Here is a 22,467-nt window from a genome sequence, read left to right on the forward strand (position 1 = left end):
CTTTGAAAAATCTGATGCTGAACATTGATCCAACACTGACAAAACACTGATAACAAAATGAAGTGATTGGTATTGATCAGAGATAATCAACAACATTCAATACTGATCAATAACAGTCAGTATTGATCTGTGATAGGCAGGAAGTGGAGCTGCACACAAAGAACCACTCTGTGTTCAACTACTGACCATCCACTAACTCTGCTTCTGCTCTTCTACCGACAACAACCACACAACATGGCGGACACGGATCTGTCGGTCCAGACTTTACAGTTACAGCTCTGACTCAGCTACAGGAACATTATAATAACAACAACAACAACAACAACAACACGACGATAAGTTGAAGAAGAAGTCAGGTGTTAACGAGCAAAACATTAAAACTGTTTACGTTACCTTCACAGGAGAAAATACAACTGCGTCACAACTGTTGGTTCAAAGTGAAACTTTATGTAACTCACCTGTGTGGGGTGTGACGCTGTTATCTTACCTGGAACAACCTGTCCCGATGCCCTTTGCTCCATTTCTCTCTGCGTCTCAAATATACGGTATAAACAACGAATTATAATGATTATGATTAGTGTTATAAACTTAACAAGCGACGAGTCCCGCTGCGGCCTGTTTAAGGTTAAAATGTTACAAGCAGTAAATCCAGCATGCACTTGTATTTTGACGTTCTTCTCTGATCGCCTGTCTTTAATGTCCTTTTCCACATCTTTTATTTGTCCGTTTTTATTGTCTAAATGTATTTGTTTATCAATATATTATTACATTGAAATATATTTATAATAATCAAATGTTTTCATACAGTTATATTATTATTAGCCTACTTTATTTGTGTCTCTGTGTGTTCCAATAAACTCTCATTATGATGAATGAAGATTGTGTTGACACAATAAAAACAAACAATAAGTGGAAATTTAAGGGGAAATAATTAGTAAGATTTCTCAAACAAAAGTTTTGAGAAAAGTTTCTGTGAATTTATTATGTTCTCAATGTTGTTTCTGTGTTTCCTCTGCAAGCGTTTAAATAAACATACATTTCTTTAAAATGTAAACAAGTTAAAAATCAAACTGTGATTACAGTAAATCACCAGGTTTATGTGACCATGTGCACTGACAGAGCTCTGCCAGCAGGTGACAGTGTTCTCTCAATCATAGCAAAAGACAAGAGAGGTCAAACTGCGGTTCTTCAACTTTTTCAAAACGAGGAAATGACACAAATAAAACAATAAAAACCACATTTAATAAGACAAGGTTAAAAAAAATAGGACAAAGGTTCCTTTAAGATGTGATTTAAAAAATAAAAAAACTCTTTCTTTATACAGGCTACCCTCTTCAGTTATTTCACGTATTGAACACTTTTCTTTTTTAAAAAAACCACAATCATCAAGGATATACTTTACGCATACATAACATAGGCTACCAAGCCAATAAGCTCGCATAGCCCACACAAGCACCGTGGCTTGAATAAAACAGTTAATGTAAGTATGATACTTTTAAGTATTTTTCTTTATACACAGTAGAATAAAAGAAAACAACACGTAAAAACTGATCCAGGGACGTACAGGAAGTTGTAGGCTATGAACTTCACGCAAGGATTTTTGGTTTAATTTGAAGGTGCCAGCAGGAAGTGGTGGTGACCCTCTTACTTCAGGTAACTTTCTGAAGGAAACTTGTTGAATCTTCAAAGCTTCAAAACGCGGAAACGTGTTTTTCAAACGATGCGTCGTGTGGAGGAAACGCGACGCGTCCTCATGTCGCCGCCGTTTGAGACGCGGGCCGCGCCGATGTGGACGTAATGGACGGAGGAGCGGGCACAGGAGACCGGGGGGAGGTCCGGGTCCGAGTCCGGGGGGCCGCCGAGGAGGCTCTGCATCAGTGCCGCCTCATCCAAAACCTGGTGGACATCTCCAGCTCCAGCCTCCGGGCTCTCAGGACCAGATGCACCGCCACCAACGACCTCACCCGGCAGGAGATCCGCACTCTGGAGGTAAAGTAACGGAGCCTGGTTCTCCAGCTCCTACAGCCATCTTATTATTATTATTATTATTATTATTATTATTATTATTATTATTATTATTATTAAATATCCTAATGATCCAGAAACCAGAACCACAAACCCATACCATGACCTCATCAAGACCTGCTGAGACCTGACTGATAGTAAACTCTTCCTCCATCATCACATCAGTTCTGTTGGAGGAGGTGTCACTGCTGTAGTGATGTTTGTAATTAAATAAGTGAATATTAAAGTATAAAATTAGAAAACTAAAGGGCTGAATTCAGTTACAGGTGGTTGTCTGTCCATGTCCATGTCCAGTGGGACAACAAAACAGGACAGAGCTGATGTCACTGTGCTGGTTTTCTTGTAGCAGGCCTGAATGAGTTTCATGTAAAGCTTCAGATTTTTCCCTCTCCTGTGTTTTATTTTGAAGTGTTGGTCCATAAGAGGACATAAGAACATAAAACACCTCTGGAGCTCTTGTAACAGCCAATCAGAGGAGAGGAGGCTCTGAGCTGCTCTTCCTTTACACTACATTTGTATTGTATGGACTGGAGCTTTAATATTTTGTATAAGCCTTTTTTGCTTATGAATCAACTCACCTTCTGTATAGTGAATGTCAGCAGTGACCTTGATGACCTTAAACATCTCAATGAGAAACAACTGAATGCCTGATGATGAACTCGGACACTGGATGTTTGTAGGGTTCAGGGAAACATCACTGCGGTTCACTCCGGCTCAATATGACAACAGAAACAGGGACAACAGTCGACTCACCGGGACAGGATGGTGCCACACGGTGGCGCTGTGTTTTTTTGTGGTGCGGTAGTGAGGTGAAAAACTGAGAGGGGAGGAAGAGGAGAAGAAAAATTGAAGTTTGGCTGCAACACAACCTGACCACTGTTTTCTTGAAGTGGATTAAAAACAGGAACAAAACGACGTCAAACTGTGAACAAACGCAGCAGGTCATCTGTGTCTCATCAGCTCTGTTTGTGACACATCACACACACACACACACACACACACACACACTCAGAGCCTGGGAAAGCCATGGTACAGTGAATGATGTCATCACACACTAATGTGCAGAAAGCGTTGGTTGGTACGTTGCAAAAGAAAACCCTCATGGACGAACAGGAGCCGTGTGGAGTTACTGTACATCAGTGGTTCATCAGGTGCAGAGTGACGTCCTCGTCCCTTTGGTCCAAGAGACAAACTGTCCCGACTCTTAAGTGTTTACTCTGCAGGCAAATATAAATAAAATACTTCACAGTGCAGAGTAGGGATGTCACAATTACTTGTTTTCACAATCAATCACGGTATTAAACTCCACAATTAATTGATCGTAAAGATTCCTAAATACCGTCACTTTCCGAAAAATATTATGTCGGAACCGTATCGACAGATGTGCGCTAGAGTAAAGGAAGATGCACAGAATACTGGTGGTAACGTAACACTGAATTGGTGGGAATTTAAATGTTAGCCTGTCATTTGTAATTTAAAAAAATGATTAAAAATAAACTTAAACAATTGGTATAGATTCTGTTTAGACCCAGTCTCTTTTTGTGTGTTCAGGATCATTGTTGAACTAGGCTACCTGTTGTTGTTGTTATTGTTGTTATTGTCAAGGTTTGATCTGTTTGGTTAAAAATTAGCTCCCAGAATCCTTTGGGTTCATCTTGTGAAATGGTGCTCTGTTAGTGGCAGAAAAAGTGTGTGTGTGAACCCTTTAGAATTTCCTAGTTTTCTGCATTAATTGGTCATAAAATGTGATGAGATCTACGACACAAGATGACACCAACAGTAATACCTCACAAACAATTATAACATTTTGTGTCGAACATATGCATTAAACATTGACAGTGCTGGTAGAAAAAGTAAGTGAGCCCTTGAATTTAGGGTTGGGGTTGAACCTTCTTTGGCAACTGAGCTGCTAAACAGACCTGCACAATGCTGGGGAGGAGTTTGGACCATTGTTCCTCACAGAACTGCTTCAGCTATCGGATTCAGGTCTGGGCCGCTCCGAAAGGGGGATTTTGGATTTGTTGGATTGTGTATTTGATGAGGGAAAGGCGAAAGTACTACACGCCTTGCAGAGCTTGCGTCTCTGCCCCGCCGATCTAAAAACAGCTTGCACCAACAATTAAACGTAATGAACCTACTCGGGGCGGTGCGTGGCGCTAGTGGGTAAAGTGGCCGCCCCATGTAGAGGCTACAGTCCTTTCCTGCATGTCATTCCCCCTCTCTCTGCCTCCCCCTTTCCTGTCTATCTCTACTCCGTGCTATCAAATAAATAAAAAAGACAAAAATATTCAAACGTAATGAACCTACTCCTAAAACTATAGGGATTATGGCAATAGGCATGTGGTGCCTAAATAAACGGCAACGCCAAAAAATGTAATCTTAGTTTCATCAGTCCACAAAACATTTTCCCCGTAGTGTTTTTTATTTTTTATTTTGGAAAGTAATTAATTCAGAAAACTAGGAAAATCCATTGGGTTCACATCCTTTTTCTTGCCACTGTACATGCACAAGCTGGGACAGACCCAGCATCAGGTCTGATAGATGAGGTGAAGGTTTTGTCCGTCTTTAGTCCATCACTGTGTCCATGGAGTCCATAGAACTGGGCTCCATGTTTTAACTCCTTCGTCTGGTCTGGTGTTGAATCCTCTGAAGTCCTGCGGCTCATCAAGTCTTCTGTCTCTGGTTGACAGGAAACATGTCCGCCCCCACACACCCTGGAGAATAAAGATGATTTTTGTTTTTTTCCTTTTTCATACCGAGCTCTTCCATGATTGCATTTGGTGAAAGTAGCTCATGTGGACGTAAAGTATCACCCTGACTAGGCTCTTTTCTGAAGAGCACAAGGTCAGGGTGAGGGCCCATTTACACGGAAATGGGTTTAGGACGGAGTATCTGCAAAAGCTTGTTATCGTTTCGGCGTTCCGGCCACATAGAAACGGCTTTTTGTTGATGTGTATTTATTAGAGTTGGCTGCAAAGATCCTGTCAACCTTGAAGCCAAAGTCGGTTCGACTCAAGCAGAACACCAAGGTCATTTCAATCCTTTGAAATAAACGCAGGTTTTTTTGTGACTGTTGCAGCAAAAATCTTTGATTATGTGGTGGGTTTTTTAATACATTTGCAAAAGGAATATGCAGGAATTTTCTAAAATTGTGGGAGCTGGAAAAAATATGTGATTTGATGAAAGAGAAACAGAAGTGATTCCCCTAACACTTTGTTTATCCTTGTTTATCTTCTTACATAATGTAATTTTCCAAGGCAGTGGGTGGAAAATGGTTGCTCCTCCTGTATGAAGTAAACATGCAGCATTTTTCAATTTTCTGCCAAGATATGTTACTTTTTTTTGCAGCGTATGCAGGGATTATGTGACCATGCAGGCCCCACATATTTTGCATGGACACTGGCGATTTATGTGGCAACAGTGCAGTGTCTTTGGAAAAATTGCGACCACCCGCATAATATACGGGCTTTGGCTCATTGTGCGTTGAATTATGCAAACTCGTAATGGCATTTTTCTGGAGGGACTGGTCATTTAGTGAGGTGTGTTAGTGTGACTTAACAAGAAGTTTGAGTTCAGTGTGACTGATGCTACATGTGTTTTGAAGTCCAGTTTTAGTTGGACTAACAGAACATCATGTAAACTCACAGAGTGACACCAGTGTTGTGTTCAAAGTGTCAAATCCTCTGTGTTTTCATCGACATCGACATCACCGCAGCTCTGTGATATGAGCAGGTTTCCTTTTTCTGACTAATTTTCCATGTGGCTGTGTGTGTGTGTGTGTGTGTGTGTGTGTGTGTGTGTGTGTGGGATGGGCACAGGGCTCTTGTTGATGTGTGTATATCTGTGGTTCCTCCCACACTCTCTGAACATGTTGAGTTTGGTGAGAGAGAGAGAGAGTGGGTGTGGGTGTAGACGAGTGTCGGGCTATGTTGTGTGTTATGTTGTGTATGTTTCAGACAGAGGAGAGAGGGAGTGAGGGAGGTGTGTGTGTGTGTGTGTGTGTGTGTGTGTGTGTGTGTGTGTGTGTTCAGTTGTTCTGCTGTGGCTGAGAGCGTTGACGACTCTCTTTCCTTTTCCTGTCCTCCTGTTGACCTTTGAAGCTGAACGCACACACACACACACCTTCATGACTCCATGCTGTTTATTTAGACAGCATCATTTGGACCATAACAGTAACATTATTATTAATAATCGGCAGATCAGTTCAACACAGAAGCACAAACAGCAAACATGAAATTCACTTCAGTTCAGTTATAGTTGTTTCGCCAAATCATAAGAAAGATAATCTCTAAGTTAAGACCCGACAACTTCAAAGAAACAAACCGTCAGGTCCCACAGACAAATATAGGAACTAAAAACAATATGTCACATGCAGATGTAAAGATACATGAGTCCAAGCAACTCATGCATAAACACACATGAACACTGTGCACTCATGTTAATAACTTCACACTGAGTTCAATCAACCAAACACTGAGACCAGCCTCATCTTTGTTTGGTTTACTTCGACTTCTGATAATTTTTTTTAATTCTTTCACTGCTAAATTCTGTGTAAACTCTGACGCCTCCAGGTCTGAAGCTTCACGCCAGTTTTAGCGGATCCAGAAATGGGACCAGAGGTGGAGGAGTGTGGAGCTGAGACTTAGCTGGGTTTACAACTGTGGCAATGAAACACTTCTTTAACATCAGCTAGACATCTTGCTCAAAGGCTTATTCATTAGCTCCATAACTAGTTAAAGCCCTACAAAGAACTTTAATTTTGTGTTGATTTTGGAGACCCCTGTGGACAAAAGCGGTAGTGTTTTGCCAGAATGAACACTGCATTTTCCATGAGCTCTAGCGTGTATTGTCGTAAAGACGCTTATCTGGCTTGTGCGTCAAGGCTCCAGACTAACTTTTTTGTGAGCAGTTTTAGGCAAATTCCATTGGAAATAAATGTATTTAAAATACTTTAGAACAGCCAGTCAGGACAGCGGAGCAGGCTGACGTTATAGCTCCCTGAGTTGAAGAGAGGAGCGGAGAAACTCGGCTGGATGGAGCATAAACCAACCATCTCGCTTTCACCCGCCGGGTGTTTGTAACTCGGGGCCGATGAGGAGGACCAGGGCTCGGCAGGTGAGACCGAGCTGCCCCGCCTGCCTTGGCTGTCTCCGGTATGGAGGAGCTTCCCACTCTGTGTCCTGCAGCTGTGGCACGACATGGTAGTTTGCAGGAGTCTCCTGCTGCAAGAAGTTGCACACCGTCTGTGTTGTGACTGTACCCCATATTCCTAAATACATATTTTTATGTCCCCAGGACAACGGGACAGTCTTGAGCCCTGTCACGTGTGCCGTCTCCAACCACTGCTTCCCAGTTTCACTATTTAGAAACAGCTTATCTTCATACTGATGGGCTCATTTGCTGTTGCACGTCACACAGAGACATCAGCAGAAACTAGCGACTTTTGCATATCCAGTTAAAAGTTCCTTGTAGGGGCTTTAACAAGCTAAGCTAACAAGCTAGATATGGTGATTGTAAGGAAACAAACTGACCAATGTCCAATAGTGTTTGGTTGTTCTACTGAAGTTAAACTCACTCACCCATAAAAAGACATGCAAACCCAACTGCCTAGTGGTCATTGACATTGACATTGACTCTTAGCGAAACGGTTTGCATTGTCGCCCGCAGTGCAGGAGAGCGGTGTTCGAAACTCACCAGAGGCATCCCTATAGCAACCATGGCTGGACTGGCCATCGGGCATACTGAGCATTGTCCCGGCAACCACATTGGTCACATTAGCTCAGTAACCATGTGCAGTACGGTGCAGCAGCTTCTGTGCAGTGATTCTCCTCTTTGTTTCAAAATGAATCTATAACTGTAATTACTGTAGGTGTGACATTGACACAGTGTGATGATGATGATGATGATGATGATGATGATGATGATGATGATGATGATGATGTAGAGGAAAAGCCAGACTAAACAGGTTCTGCTCCAATTTCTGCTTCAAAGATTGATTAAAAACAAACAGATGAAACCAGTTTTAAGGTGGAAACGTCTGCAGCCTCATTCGACCTGCGACACCACAACAGGCTCAACAAGTGAGTCGATGCAAAGTGTTCGTGTTCGTCAGGAAAGCCCCATGTGGTTTTCCAACTGCTCTGGTTTTCTCTCTCTCTCTCTCTCTCTCTCTCCTCTGTCATTCTTCTCCTCCTCTTTGACCTTTAATTTTTTTCACCGATTTCTTTGCTGAAGCTTGTTTTCTCATGTCAAGTCACAGTCACGACTCTTGTGTGAACATGAGCATCAATGTTGTTTCTGCTCTTACATCACATGGAGAAATTTAATGTCCCAACATGTGCCACATCTGGGCAGATTCCAGCTGTTATCTTAAGGTGCTGGCTGGTGCTAACATATAGAGAAGAAACAGACATGTGGCCCAAAATGTGTATCTGGTTTATTTTGCAGGCTGATTTTAGCATTAAACTCTGCTGCGTCACAAAGGTGTTAACACGACTGTAAACTTTTCACTGTGTCTGATGTAAGTCAAAATACCCACATGCTTTGTTTTCAGTATAAATACTGATGACACCTTGACGCGTTCAGGTGAACAACCTCTAACGACTCTTCAGCTGGGATGGACACAGTGTGTTACTGTGTGTTACTGACCTGGAGATGACATGCATCAGTCTTTTAAAGAGTTTTAAAGACCTGCAGGCTCCTCGCTCTGCTGGTCCAGGGTCCAGGTGTGGTTCAGTGCAAACCTCCTGTTTCATCTCTAAGCACCAGGACGTGTCACCTCAGGGACCAACACTGATCACTGTTAACGTTTTAAAGTTTGTAGAAGAATCTTTCGGCAGGGAAACTTCAAAACTTTGACTGTAGAAAAACAGTGAATTCACAGTGCAGAAAAAAATTGTTACAAGTGAAATTCCTGCAAAGTAGCATCAAAATATTATCAGTTAAAGTGTCATAATGTAGAGTGATTGATATTATTGGACTGTGTTTATGTGTCACTAAATAAGTTTTGATACTTTTATCTAAAGAAAGCCACAAGAACCACCAGATCCGTCTCCTCTTATCACTTTATTCAGCTGTATGTTATTGGTTGGTGGCTCAAACTGTTCAGAGGGAAATATCAAAAGGCTTTTTATTTCTGTGGAGGAAATGGAAGCTATAATATATAATATTCAAACTGCCTCCATGTTTTTTACCCAGTGACGTGACGACGTGTGATCTGTGAATGGTTGAGTGTTGTTTCTTGCTTTCGGCATGCTGAATCTAAGCAATGTGGCATTAGACTTTACTATTAATTTCTAGTATTAATATACAGTATAATACTTAGTTTACTGATGGGTTACATGTTGAATTAATAAATTGTTTTAGTAAAGTAGCTTGTGGGAGCGTTGGAGAAAGAACCAGCCAACAAACTCTGTTTGGATAAAACGGTAGATTTCTGAAGCTCTTAAGTTTTTTTTTTCTTTTTTTTTGGAGAACTGTGACGTCAATTGTTGTGAAATAGAAGAATTTGGGAACCGCTGGGACTCTTCCTAGAAATGACCGTCAGTAATTGGGCAAGAAGGGCTTCGGTCAGCGTGGTCAGGTGACCACGAGGAAGACAATGCATGAGATCCACTTGGCTTTTTTTTTGTTCTTCAGGTTTTAAGTTAAAATGAAAAAAAAAACTTTATTCATCCTTCAGTGGGAAAAGTTACACTTAAGTTGCTACAAACTGAAGATCTGCTGCTGCAATGTGGCCTGAAAACAGAAAACAGTTGCATGTGAGACTGCATGGTTTTAAAGAACAGCCTCTCTGATCACAGCTAGTTAATAAAGGTAAAGTCTGCAGGATAATTCTACTCATGTGTCGTGGTGTGACTGTGTCTGCAGAGCTTCACACATATTTTAACAGTTTTCTGGACGGTTTAACAGCAGACGTTGCTGTGGACCACCAGTCAGGGGGGATTTCCTCAAACTGAACTCTCATTTCTCACTACTGCTTTACACACACACACCTCTTGACATTTAGGGTCTGCTATAATGAGAAGGTCGGGGTTTGTCTCAAAATAACTCTGAGCCCTAAATTTGAGTCTCATAAATGTAGTAATTGTTGAATTAACACCAGAGCGATTAGGACGATTTATACAGACTGAGAAAAAGCTTATTGAACTGTATCAACTTTAAAGGTTTGTATAAAACACTTGGTTGGAAGGAATTGTACCAAAGACCAAAAAACAAACAAAACAAAAAAAAACTTCTGTCATTTAGGGCTTTGACAGACAGATGTTTGAATGTTTGAATGTTTTCTTTGACCAAGCTCAGTGAGTAGTGAAGCAGTGTGTGGTGTGTGTCGCCCCCTACAGGTGAAGCTGACCAAGTACATGTGGACACAGCTGCAGTGGAAGCAGAAGGTGCCGGAGAGGGAGCGACCTGCAGCTCTGGACGGATACCCGAAGCTGGAGAACTGGCTGCTGACGGCCGACCTCACGCCACGGTTCATACAGGTGGCGTTTAAATCTCTGTTTACTTTGTCTTCTGTTTAGTTGACTGGTAATATTTCTTGAAATGGCCTGATACATATGAAGTGTAAGGTGTATAGAGTGTTTCAGAGGATGAACTGATTAGATTTTAGTGGTCAGAGGTAAAATGGTAAATGGTCTGTATTTTATATAGCGCTTTTACTATACCTGAACGATACCCAAAGCGCTTTACAGTACATCACATTCACCCATTCACACACACATTCACACACTGAAGTGACCTCACAAAATATGACTTTTGTCTTCAAGGGAATCCCTTCAAATGTGGCCTAACAAAAACACTTAATAGCTGTTGCTTAAAGCAGAAGTAAGTGGTCCGGTCGTTTTCGCTAATGCTGCGTTCCAGGCAGGCTTTTGAAATCGTAAATTACAGCTTCAAGTCACAACTTACGACTTTGTAGCGTTTCAGGCAACCCACTCGTGTTTTTCCGACCTGTTTTACCGGTGAAAGTCACTATAACGGCCACTCGTAACTTCCGACCGGTGAACTCGTACCAGATCGAACTGGTACCACTTCACGGTCGGAAAAATACGAGTTTCCTTGAACGCACCATAACAGTCCTCGTCCCTACGTCGCCACATTCACGGCGTTCCTTGGCTGCACACACAGCCCTGCATGCCGTTCTCTCTCCTCATTGGATAAAAACTGTAGGATACGATAAATGTTTTCTCTTCGGCTCAGAGCAGAGCAGAGGGACTGAGAGACCCGTGTTTCAGTCCAAACACTCTATGTAAGTGATTGCTGTCGGAAGATATAACTATTTAAGACTTATATTAACACAAATATATCACTTACTTCTGCTTTAAGACTTTGATATGGATGTGACCTGGGAACTGTTATTTTATACTTAGAGGTTGGAGGCAAACGACCATGAGGGGGTGGTCGTAGTTTTCATATTTTTGAATTCATATATATTTTTAAAAATGTTTTACTTCCTCTTTATCTATTTTGTCTGTCATATATATTTTTTTATTTACTTAACAATCCCATTGGGTTCATTGAAGTACTCTTACTTATCCTGAATCTAAATCCAGGCGAGTTGAATGCAGGAGTGAGAATTGAACAATGTGACTAGATTGTCACATGGAAAAGTTATTTATTGATGAAAGTTTCTTCTTTGCAGACACCAGGATTTCTAACTGTTGAATATGGAATAATTGCACTGGTACCAAAGCCTGAGAGACGCTCTTTTGTTTCTGGTCCATTGAGTCTGGTTTAGGTGGAGGAAGTACATGCAACATCTAAATGTAGTTACACAATGAGTCTGAGAGTCGACTCTTGAGTCTGGCAGGACCGGAATTCAAATCTGGTGTTGTCTGCATGAAATGAAAAACGTAATGAGTGAAAAGAGCAGTGGGCCCAGGATGGAGCCTTGGGGAACCCCCAGTAAAGAATATGATGATCTGTTGATAACAACCGTGTACATCCTGCTCATACAGACCGGCATGAAAGCGTTTCAGTGCGGTGATGTCAGCGTTGATACTGGAGATGATTCAACAGGATTTTGTGGTCAGTGATGTCAAAGGTGTTTCATGTTCAAGCAGAAGTGGAACTGAAGTCGAGGTGATCAGCAGGTCATTTACAGGCACTGAGTGAGAGGCAGGTTCAGTTCAATGAACTTATCTGAAAGCAGATCTGAAAGGCTCCACAACACCACGTCAGCCAACGTGTTGAATGAGTCCAGTGTTTTACTGGAGGTTGGTCTGCTCAAACTCTCAGCTCATCTTAAAACCTCGATGTTTTGGCCGTGTTGTCATACTCTGAGGCCAGTTATTTAGCAGAACTGATCTTGTTTCGACCATGTCATGACAGCAGGTTTATCATATCAGAATAAAAATAACTGACTCTTACACTTGACATAAGGATGAGTTCTATCCAAATCCTTTTGAATCTATTATTAGATATTATTCAGTTCTGCTTTTCATCATTTGCAAGAATATAAAGTCACAGATGAGATGTCTGTTGATGGACCTTCATCTTTTTAACTCTGGTGTGAACGGTGAAGAACAAGGATTGTACCGACTGAGAACCGGATCTAAAGTGGATTTATTTAGTATTTATTTACATCATCTTGTCTCTGGGTGTTCCTGGGATTCCCCAGATTCTTTTTACTATTTTCAGCCAACTTGTCAAACTGGTGTGAACCCAGCCCATTAACAAATATCGTTATGGGAGTGAATCTAATAATAGACTATAAAACAGATGTGTCATTATGTTCCATGTCATGACTCATCACAATCACTGAGTTTTATGACAGTAATAACCTTCTGCAGTGGTAGAAGAAGTTTAACTTTTGGTTATATTAAACCTAACTTTGAGGCAAAATCACCAAATTTTGCATCAGTTTTAAACATGTGATTCTTCATGCAAGGTTTAAAGCTTCGTTCAGTTGATCTTTGAGGGATAGTCTCAGTTTATTTTTTTGTAAATTTTTCCAGCCAGGAGAACTGACTTGGTGCACCCGTAGCTTCATGTTTGGCACAAGAAAAAATGTGTTTTTCCGACACTTTTAATCCAATAGCAGTTTGAATGTTCACTTAATGTTGAATATTTACAACAGTTTATCTTCTCTTGAAAATATCACTATCCTTAAGTACACTACAACTTTTTTTGTCATTTTTGAACCCCTGTGCTTCTAACTTGAAATTCACCTACTGTACAGAGCACACTGTATTACGCCGCTTTCTGATTTCCCTCAGCTGATCTGCAGCTGCAGTGTAATACTGCACTCTGCTGATGCACTGATTAGGATCTACTGCAGCCAGTGTACTGACTGTGCACAACCACAGGTTAAAAAAAAGAAATCTCTTAAAAATGTGCACCAAACCAGATCAATCAATCAATTCAACCTTGTTCTGAATTTTCTGTTCTTTTTAAATGACCATTTTTAAAAAAGGGGTTATATATAAAGATCAAATCCTAATAATACTCGACCCTGCAGCTGGAGGAGAACATCTCAGTTCAAATCCTTCACTCTAAGTTTTGTTGTTTTTCTTTTAACTGTAATCTTTTGTCTTTGTACCTGAGAAATACGTCAGAATTTACACTGAACAAGTGAAGTGAGAAAATATTTCAATCAGAATCTAGACTTGTTGATCATTTTCAGATTTACATCAGATTTTCTAGAGGAAAATTATTCATTCAGAAAATTAACTTAATTGATAGAAAAACACAACATGACGCATCAGTGGAAAAAAGTATGAATGCTTCGAATGTTATACGATGACGCTGACGCTTTTTTTTTTAATATATACATATAGTTTTGCTGCCCCCAACTGGCCAGAAACTGAACTTGTGCAGCTTTAACATGTTGTCATGTGCAGCTGAAGTTGTCGTATCGACCCGTGTGGCATCTTTCCAGCCGTCAGAAGTTTTCTGTCCTATATGGAATTTGAATGCATCGCGCCGGTCGTATGTGCAGTGTGACAGTGAGTGAACGCCTCTTGGGGTTTGTGTTTTCCCTGAGTTTGCTGCCCGTTGTCCCAGGGTCGGCCGTCTACTGGTTGTGTTGCTTGGACAGAGTCCTGCAGTGTTTTGAATAGCAGCGGCCGAGCAGCTCAGTGTGATGAGCACTCACCCAAACTAGAATGTGTTGAGTCAGCTGCGCTACAAGCCTCTGTCCCTCCCCACTGTGCTATTTATACACACCCAAACCAGCCCCTGCACATACCAACACACACACACATGCACGCACATGCATGCACGCACACAAGTCGTCCTATCTGCACTTGGACGCACGCACGCGCATTCTCACACACACAGAGAGCGCGTCGCACTGGAGAGCTCCTAGTAAACAATAGTGCACACAAACAGTGGAGGCAGGGTGAGAGCTGCGCCTCAGGGTGACTCAGTCTCTTCCTGACACTGTGTTGAGGAGGAAGCGACAGGTGGACTCGCACTCAGAGACACACGGCAGTCCACATGGGAGCAGCTGGACTTTTACCAAACCTCACAGGATCACATGTAGGACGCCGAGGTAGGACCGCGTAGAAACTTTACTGTTATTGATAATAAATTCAGCTTCAGGCGGCCGTGCTGCTGTTTGGTGGGAGACGTCCTCATGTTGCAGGTTGTTGTGGAAACATCTGGCCCTGAGACGACAGATGAGAGTTTGTGACGTCCTCTGGCTGGAACCAGCAGCACATGGTTGTTTATTTGAGAAGGTCTGTTCACCTGCACTGGGTCTAATGATGAGATTAGAGAGCAGCGTCTGTTCAGAGACGCTCAAAATGTCCCAGTTGTACACATGTTCACTTGAAAATTAAAAGCTATTCTGGAAGAAAGATTCAGATCCTTCAGATCTGAGAGTGTAGCAGAATTAAAGAGTAGTTAGTTGTACAAAAGTAAAAGTAATAAAGTTCTGTCAGCAGATATATCAAAATAAAAGTACAAAGATTTTTACAGTGTTAATTCTGCACAATAGATTATTATTGATGCACATGTGTAAAAGCATCAACTACTGTAGTGTGAGTTGGTTTTGTAAAAGTCATTTTTCACTTAATCCAGTGTAGTAAAACTCACAACGTTTTAAATACAATAAATCAAAATGAAGTATTATCTACTTAATCCCATAAACCTGTCCAACACTTCACCGGTAATCCTCCAAGTGTTGATTATAACAGGTGAGTGTCGGCCAATCAGAAGAGAGGAGGCTCTGATCAATATACTATATGCAAGTATACATATAGTAAACATCTACCTATAGGCTGTATGGAGCTTTAGTATAAACATGAACCTTTGCACCATATGCAGCTTTAACTACTCGTTCCCACCAAACCAGTTCACCCAGACTGATCTCAGTTCAGATGTGGACTCGACAGTTTGACTGACTCTGGATCTGAAGGGTTAAATGTGACATTTAAATCCCCAGTGTGTGTTCTTACTGTATGTGTGTGTGTGTGTGTGTGTGTGTGTGTGTGTGTGTGTGTGTGTGTGTGTGTGTGTGTACACTTCAGTTGTGTTTGTCGTTTGTCTGGACTGTCTACACAGCGTAAAGCCTCGTGGTTTACTCAACGCTCCTGTCACCTAAAGCTGGTTCTCATGCTGATTTCTGTTTTCTTTGCTCATGACTTCACCTTTTTCATCTGGAAGAGGAAAACCACCGTGTGTGTGTGTGTGTGTGTGTGTGTGAACATGATTTACGCAGCAGAATGCAGCCACAACTTGAACGACCCACACCCAGTGTAACGCCTGAATGCATCTCATACAGACAGTAGCTGCTGCTGCTCTCACACTCCTGTTACTTTTCCATCAGTGAACCCAACACAATGTCAGACCCCCACTCCCCCCACCCACCCCGTCCTCTCTGGTCTCTAGAGCTGGTTTGTCTCATCCAGGACGACGCTCTGAGACTGGAGCATTTAGTTCAACGCAGGACTTTCTGGATCAGCCCCGAGCTGGTAGACTGGGTCTCTGGTCCAGTGTCCCTGGTCTCTGGCCCCTGGTCTTTAGTCTTTAGTCTCTGGTCTCTGGTCTTTAGTCTCTGGTCTTTAGTCTCTGGTCTCTGGTCTCTGGTCTCTGGTCTCTGGTCTCTGGTCTTTAGTCTCTGGTCTCTGGTCTCTGGTCTCTGGTCTTTAGTCTCTGGTCTTTAGTCTCTGGTCTCTGGTCTCTGGTCTTTAGTCTCTGGTCTTTAGTCTCTGGTCTCTGGTCTCTGGTCTCTGGTCTTTAGTCTCTGGTCTTTATTCTCTGGTCTTTAGTCTCTGGTCTTTATTCTCTGGTCTCTGGTCTTTAGTCTCTGGTCTCTGGTCTTTAGTCTCTGGTCTCTGGTCTTTAGTCTCTGGTCTTTATTCTCTGGTCTCTGGTCTTTAGTCTCTGGTCTCTGGTCTTTAGTCTCTGGTCTCTGGTCTTTAGTCTCTGGTCTCTGGTCTCTGGTCTCTGGTCTCTGGTCTTTAGTCTCTGGCCTCTGGTCTTTAGTCTTTAGTCTCTGGTCTCTGGTGTCTGGTCTTTAGTCTCTGGTCTCTGGTCTCTGGTCTTTAGTCTAGTCTTTAGTCTAGTCTTTAGTCTAGTCTTTAGTCTTTAGTCTCTGGTCTCTGGTCTTTGGTCTTTAGTCTTTAGTCTCAGGTCTCAGGTCTCTGGTCTTTAGTCTCTGGTCTTTAGTCTCTGGTCTTTAGTCTAGTCTTTAGTCTCTGGTCTCTGGTCTTTAGTCTAGTCTTTAGTCTCTGGTCTCTGGTCTTTAGTCTAGTCTTTAGTCTCTGGTCTCTGGTCTTTAGTTTCTGGTCTTTATTCTCTGGTCTCTGGTCTCAGGTCAGTCTGTGTCCTGCCCGGTGACCCTGTGGGCCGGTGGACGATGAGTCACGGTGCAGGAACGTTTTGTCTCTGAGCAGAGTGAGTCTCTAACAGGTGACACGGTCGGAGTCGGAGTCTGGTTCACCACATCGACGTAGGCTCTATAAATATGTGTGTGTGTGTGTGTGTGTGTGTGTGTGTGTGTGTGTGTGTTTGGTCCTGATCCTTTGGTCCTTTTGGCTTTAATGACTTTTCTTTGACCTCCTAACTTTCGGCTGCGGCGCCCCCGTCAGGCCACTGGAGGTTTGACCTGCGTGTCCCCGTCATGTATGATTATGATGATGATGATGATGGTGGAGGGAGAGGGGGGGACTGGGGGGCTGGGAACAGACGTGTTCCCACGGCATCTCCATGACCTCACTAACATGTATGAAGCGAGTGGAGAGGCTGCGGTGATGTTTGTGATGGTTACCGAGGCGACTGGAGGCCAATGAACTGCATGAGTGGCACCGTTGGCCTGGTAACGACCCAGTCTGACCTGTTGACCTGATAGTTAGTCAACAACAACTAAAATTGATCATTTTGATTGATAAAGTGAATATTTTTTTCTTCAGATTCTCGTGATCCAGCTTCTTGTTTATGACGACTCTCAGCCGCCTGGAAAAATCTCCTTTCACTGCTTTTTTGTGAGATTTAGTGAGATCTGTGTCCTTTTCATCTAGTCACATCCCAGTAACAGTCGAGGACACCGTCTAATCGCTCATGTAAATACGAACAGGAGTGAATGTGTCGTGGTGGTTTTACTGTCAGCGGCTGCAGGAAAAGGGAAAAGTCAAAAGGAACTGGAAATGAGTGGCACAGCAAAGTTGTTTTTTTTTCTGACGGAAAAGTCTGAGGAGATGTTGTTTTTCACCACAGAGCCTGATTCAGGCTTTATTCATGCATCAGCTTTCAGATCAAAGGTTAAAACACAGTGAGAGCAACATAAAGGCAAAAATATACAAGAAAACAGCAGCGACATATAAATCCATAAGAAGCAGAGCAACATCAAATGAGACAGTGTCGTGTGAGAGGATGTGAACATGTAGACAAGGACCGAAGCAATGGAATGAGATGAAAATAATTAAAACAGATATAAAAAGGCAAAAAGAGCAAGAATGCAAAAATTGCAATAAAATAAAGATGAAAAAGGAAAAACTAAAGAAACAGATTTTAGGAACGAAATAAAGATAAGGATAAATAAAAGCAGGATAGGAAATACAAAGAAACTGAGGATGTCAGGAAACTAAAACAACTTAGAAGATTAATAAATATAATTAAAGAGGAACTAAGCACGATTTCCCCCGTGGCTATGCTACATTTTTACCTTAATTAAAAAGCTCTGGAGTAATTGTGATCGTTAACTACATGACTTTTGACTTATTACAAGTGAGAATGGAGGCTCTCTGTCTTCCACCTGGCTTCTCACGGCTGAAAACCAACCTGGCAACATCAGTGTAGTTACTCGGTCGCCGCCCCGGTGTCCCAGCTCTCGTCTCTGCAGCACCGCAACACAAACGCGCTCCGTAACCCACAATCTTTTGTTTATGACGGTTAAGACTACACAAACACACACGCCGTAACATCGTATATGTTATGTAACATTATCCACCGCTCCATTTATTGATTTTTCGCCGGCTTTGTTGTAAACAAACGCACATGGCCGAGAGGAGCGTAAGCAAAACAGTGGAAAAGCGAGCGGACTTGTATAGTTCCCCTTTAAATTACAGAATAAAAGATGAAAGAAAGTCAAAAAGGAGACAACATCACATAAAACTTAGTAAGTAAAATATACAAGGAAAAAACTGAAAAAAGGAAAATATCATCAGATCAAAAACTCTTGAGACTTTGATCTCATGTGACTGAAGCTCTGGCTGCTGTGCTCTCCACAATAATGATAATAATGCTAATATTATAATTAATAATATAATAATAACAATAACTACGTGTTTTTATGTCTTTATGTATTTTTACTCAGTGTTTGTGATCTGTGTTGTTGTCTGTATTGTCTTGCTGCTGCTCTGTGACATTTTAAATTTCCCCTCGGGGATTAAATAAAGTATTTCTATATTCTATATTCTATAATAACAATAACAGAAAAAGAAGAGACTGTATATCGGTCGTCGTCGGTCACTGAACAAACTTCACCTCCGGCTGTTTAACCGAGAAAAAAGTCACTGAGGCTGATTTTTCTCCCCAGAGGCCGTGAGTCGTCCCACAGTCGGTCGCCACCTGTTGCTGAAGCACAGCATTGGCATGTCAGGAAGAGAGGGAGGGAGGGAGGGAGAGGAGAGGAGAGGAGGGAAGGGAGGGAGAGAGGGAGGGGTAAGTCAGAAGGAGGGAGGGAAGAAAAACAGGGAGTGTGATAACAGCAGTGGGAAGATCTGCTGGCTGAGTGTCAGTGTTTCCCTGTGGCCCCACTGTGCTTCTGCTGCTGCTGCTGCTGCTGCTCATGGATTACCAGTGTGAGCCGGCGGGGGCCCGGTTATGACGGCGGGGGCCCCGGAGTTCAGAGGAGTTCACTGTCGACCACATGGTAACGTAGAAACTCTTGAGTCTGTGACCTGTGACGGAGCAGGAGCAGGAGGAGGAGGAGGAGGAGGAGGAGGAGGTGGAGGTGGGAAAGGTGTTTCCTCCACTTCCTCATTGCTGCTGCTGCTGTTCCAGTGTGTGTGTGTGTGTGTGTGTGTGTGTGTGTGTGTGTTCAGCTGTTTGTGTGTATCCCTGTTGCCCATGGTGAGCTGCTGCTGCTGCTGCTGTCAGGACAGATTTGTTTGCTTGTGAGGTGGAGACACTCGTCCAATCTGTTTCTATCTGTAACTCTTTGTTTTCTTCTTATTCTCCTATTTACCTGCACATGACTTTCTGTTTCTCTTCTTTCTTCTTTTTCTTCTTCTTTCTCCCTTTTTGCTTGACTTTTTGGGCTTCCGTCCCTGTCAGAGCTCAGACATGCCCGGGCACTTCCCAGGTATGGCTGCGCCTCCCGACTCGAGCTGAACTCTGTTTTTACGAGCGCGCGAGCGGCCTTTATGAGCCGTTTACTTTAATGGAGGAGGAGGTTTTGTTGAAAATCATTTCCACACACACACAAAACAAAAACCTGTCGCCCGTCGTGTTAATGAAGCCGAGTCAGAACCACGTCACTCAGTCAGTCCGGTGGAGCGGCTGACTCTGGATCAGCTGTGGGGGCGTTTACTGCGTCTGCTCATTACAACACAGGGAAACACAGAAGTACTACTGTACAAGGAGCTGGGATGTGGTAGTTTTACTTTTGACTTGGACAAATGTCTCACCGGTGTGTCTTCAATCAGATACTTCACACATGTACTCATGTAGTACACTGTGTACTCAGTATACTCACATGTAGTACTCAATAGATTGCTTGTAGCACCTGGTATACTCACATGCAGTATGCTGTACACTCAGTATACTTGCAGTAATCAGAATACCCACATGTTGTACTCAGCTTTACTCACTTTAAGTATTCCCTACTCTCACATGTAGTTCAGTGTGTACTCACATTGTAGTACGCAGCATACTCACATGTAGTAGTTAATATACTCTTGTAATGCTCAGTATACTTAAATGTAGTATACTGTGTACTTATACTCAAATGTAGTATGCAACATACTCAGATGTAGTAGTTAATATACTCATGTAATGGTCAGTATACTTAAATGTAGTATAATATGTACTTATACTCACATGTAGTAGCCAGTATACTTGGGATACTCAAATATGGTATACTGTGTACTTATAGGCACATGTAATACTCATTATACTCACACACGTAGGACACACTGACATTTTCTTTGTCTTATGTGACTCATGATGATGTCATGTCGATGATGTCAGACACCAAACAACACAGGAAGTAGGTTCTTCAGTAAAGGCTGCTCCCTCATAAAGAACTGAGATGCATTATGTGTTGTAAGATATAAAAGAAGATAAATATTTAATCATTTTATTCATAACATTTAAACAGTCAGATCCTCTGTCTGTTCTGTCCAGACGTTTCTCTCTGACCTCTGACCTCTGGGTCTCTCTGCTCTTGTTCACTCAGAAATGACAAACAGCTTTTAAGCTCTTGTTTAAATTCTACGTAAACATCAGACTCTGACTTTGCCACTTGAGTCAGTTTAACCAGTTTCTGTTGTGACTTTTAAGTATCTGAACCAGGATGCTTCATCTGCAGAACTCAAAGTGACACAGACTGAGCTTTTCAACACAGGCTGAACCACTACTTTTACACTGGTCAACAGAGTTTAGCTCCTTTAGCTTGCTAGCTGAGTCCATACCTTTCAACTTTTAAGGTGGACTAAGACTGCAGATTTTCCAATAGCAGCAGTGGTGCAAAAAACAAAACGTGTCCATAAATTAACTTGGTATGCGATGAATAGGGAAAGAGTCATTGTAAACTGTAAAATACTGAAGAGCCAAGAGGTGCAGTTCCTCTCCTGACCACTAGAGTGAGTCTCCAACAGTCTCGGCTCCAAATATTCACTCTTGGTAGGTAGAGTTGCAGGGGCGGAGTCAGGTGCTGCCAAGATGGCGGCGGTGCAGCAGCTCTGCTTTTCAGAACCTTGTGTGTTCTTTACAGTCTTTCCCTGTGTCTCAATTCGGATACTTTTATTAGTACACTAGTGTACTACTTCTGTAGTGCGCAAACTTCAACAGGGTAGTGTTGTCCAATCGAATGCGGTCATTGTGCACTTACAAGACAATCCCAACATCTGCCTTGAATTGAGTTACAGCCAACTATCACCAACCGTAGCTGCCGCATTTAGCTTGTTATGGCGAATGTTTGTTGTTTTTCCGTGTTAAATTGTCTACACTGTAGAAAACTTAAAGGTGTTCGCTACAAGTTTAATTCCTTTCATCCACTAAGTGTCGCACTCACACTCGCCCGCTCTCGCTCCAACCTTCAATTGTACTGTACGCCTATAGGGAGTGGCTAGTAGCTAAAGCTAAGCTAACGCTAAACGTATTTAACGAGCAGCAACTCCGGTGTTGACAGCGGACTGGAAACACATCTGAATCATTTCACAGTGACTCACCTGCAGACGAACCCGACAACCCCGCAGCATCACGCCTGCACCGGAAACGCTACAGTACCGGCTGACCGTTAGTTAGCACCTGAGCTCTGTCTCACGTGACATCAACATACTAATGCTGTTGGTGCAGTAATTCAGTTCAGACGGCTAAATTAACCCAATAATGGCTTCTATCCAATACATACGGCTTATTCCGTAACCATAGTAGTTACGGCCCCTTTTACGGAGCCAAGGTAGCGATCATTGAGGTTGAGAAGTGTCCATCGTTCCACATTGCTATGAGTTCCCCATCTGGGCACTAGCAGTACACTGCATTTTGCCATACTTGTCAAGGTGAACGTACTTTTACACTCAAAATAGTAAATGTATATGGAAGTGTGCGAATTGAGACACAGCATTTGTTTCACGGTTACACGCTTTGTGTGGGGTTGAGGTTGTTTCAGATGATCCAGGTGCAATTTCCAGATGCTATTATGATTTTATTCTGAAGCCTTTTTTACTTAAAACTTCGTTAAAATGTACAAGTTCCAAAGTACATTTGTGTGTCCGCATTTTGTACCCACTTCAAACCATGGGCGCAGTCTCATTGGGCTCGGGTTGGGCA

General features: G+C 42.4%; 1 protein-coding gene across 3 annotated transcripts in view; it reads left to right on the plus strand.

Moving 5' to 3' along the window:
• The first annotated feature begins 1,647 nt into the window (after positions 1–1,647).
• The window catches only part of LOC146975628 (kinase suppressor of Ras 1-like), a 49,548-nt gene continuing 28,728 nt past the window's right edge, over positions 1,648–22,467 (plus strand). Inside the window, exons 1-2 of one of the 3 annotated variants that reach the window (XM_085794835.1) lie at positions 1,648–1,989; positions 10,368–10,508. In XM_085794835.1, coding sequence (XP_085650961.1) covers positions 1,798–1,989; positions 10,368–10,508 — 333 coding nt within the window. In that variant the 5' untranslated portion in view covers positions 1,648–1,797. Of the gene's footprint in view, positions 1,990–10,367; positions 10,509–14,292; positions 14,522–19,158; positions 19,346–22,467 lie in introns of those variants that run through there. The other 2 variants (XM_085794837.1, XM_085794836.1) reach the window with 2 other exon arrangements.

The sequence above is a fragment of the Trachurus japonicus genome, chromosome 13 (assembly GCF_045865225.1).
Source record: "Trachurus japonicus isolate A0001 chromosome 13, Traja_1.0".
NCBI lineage: Eukaryota > Metazoa > Chordata > Actinopteri > Carangiformes > Carangidae > Trachurus > Trachurus japonicus.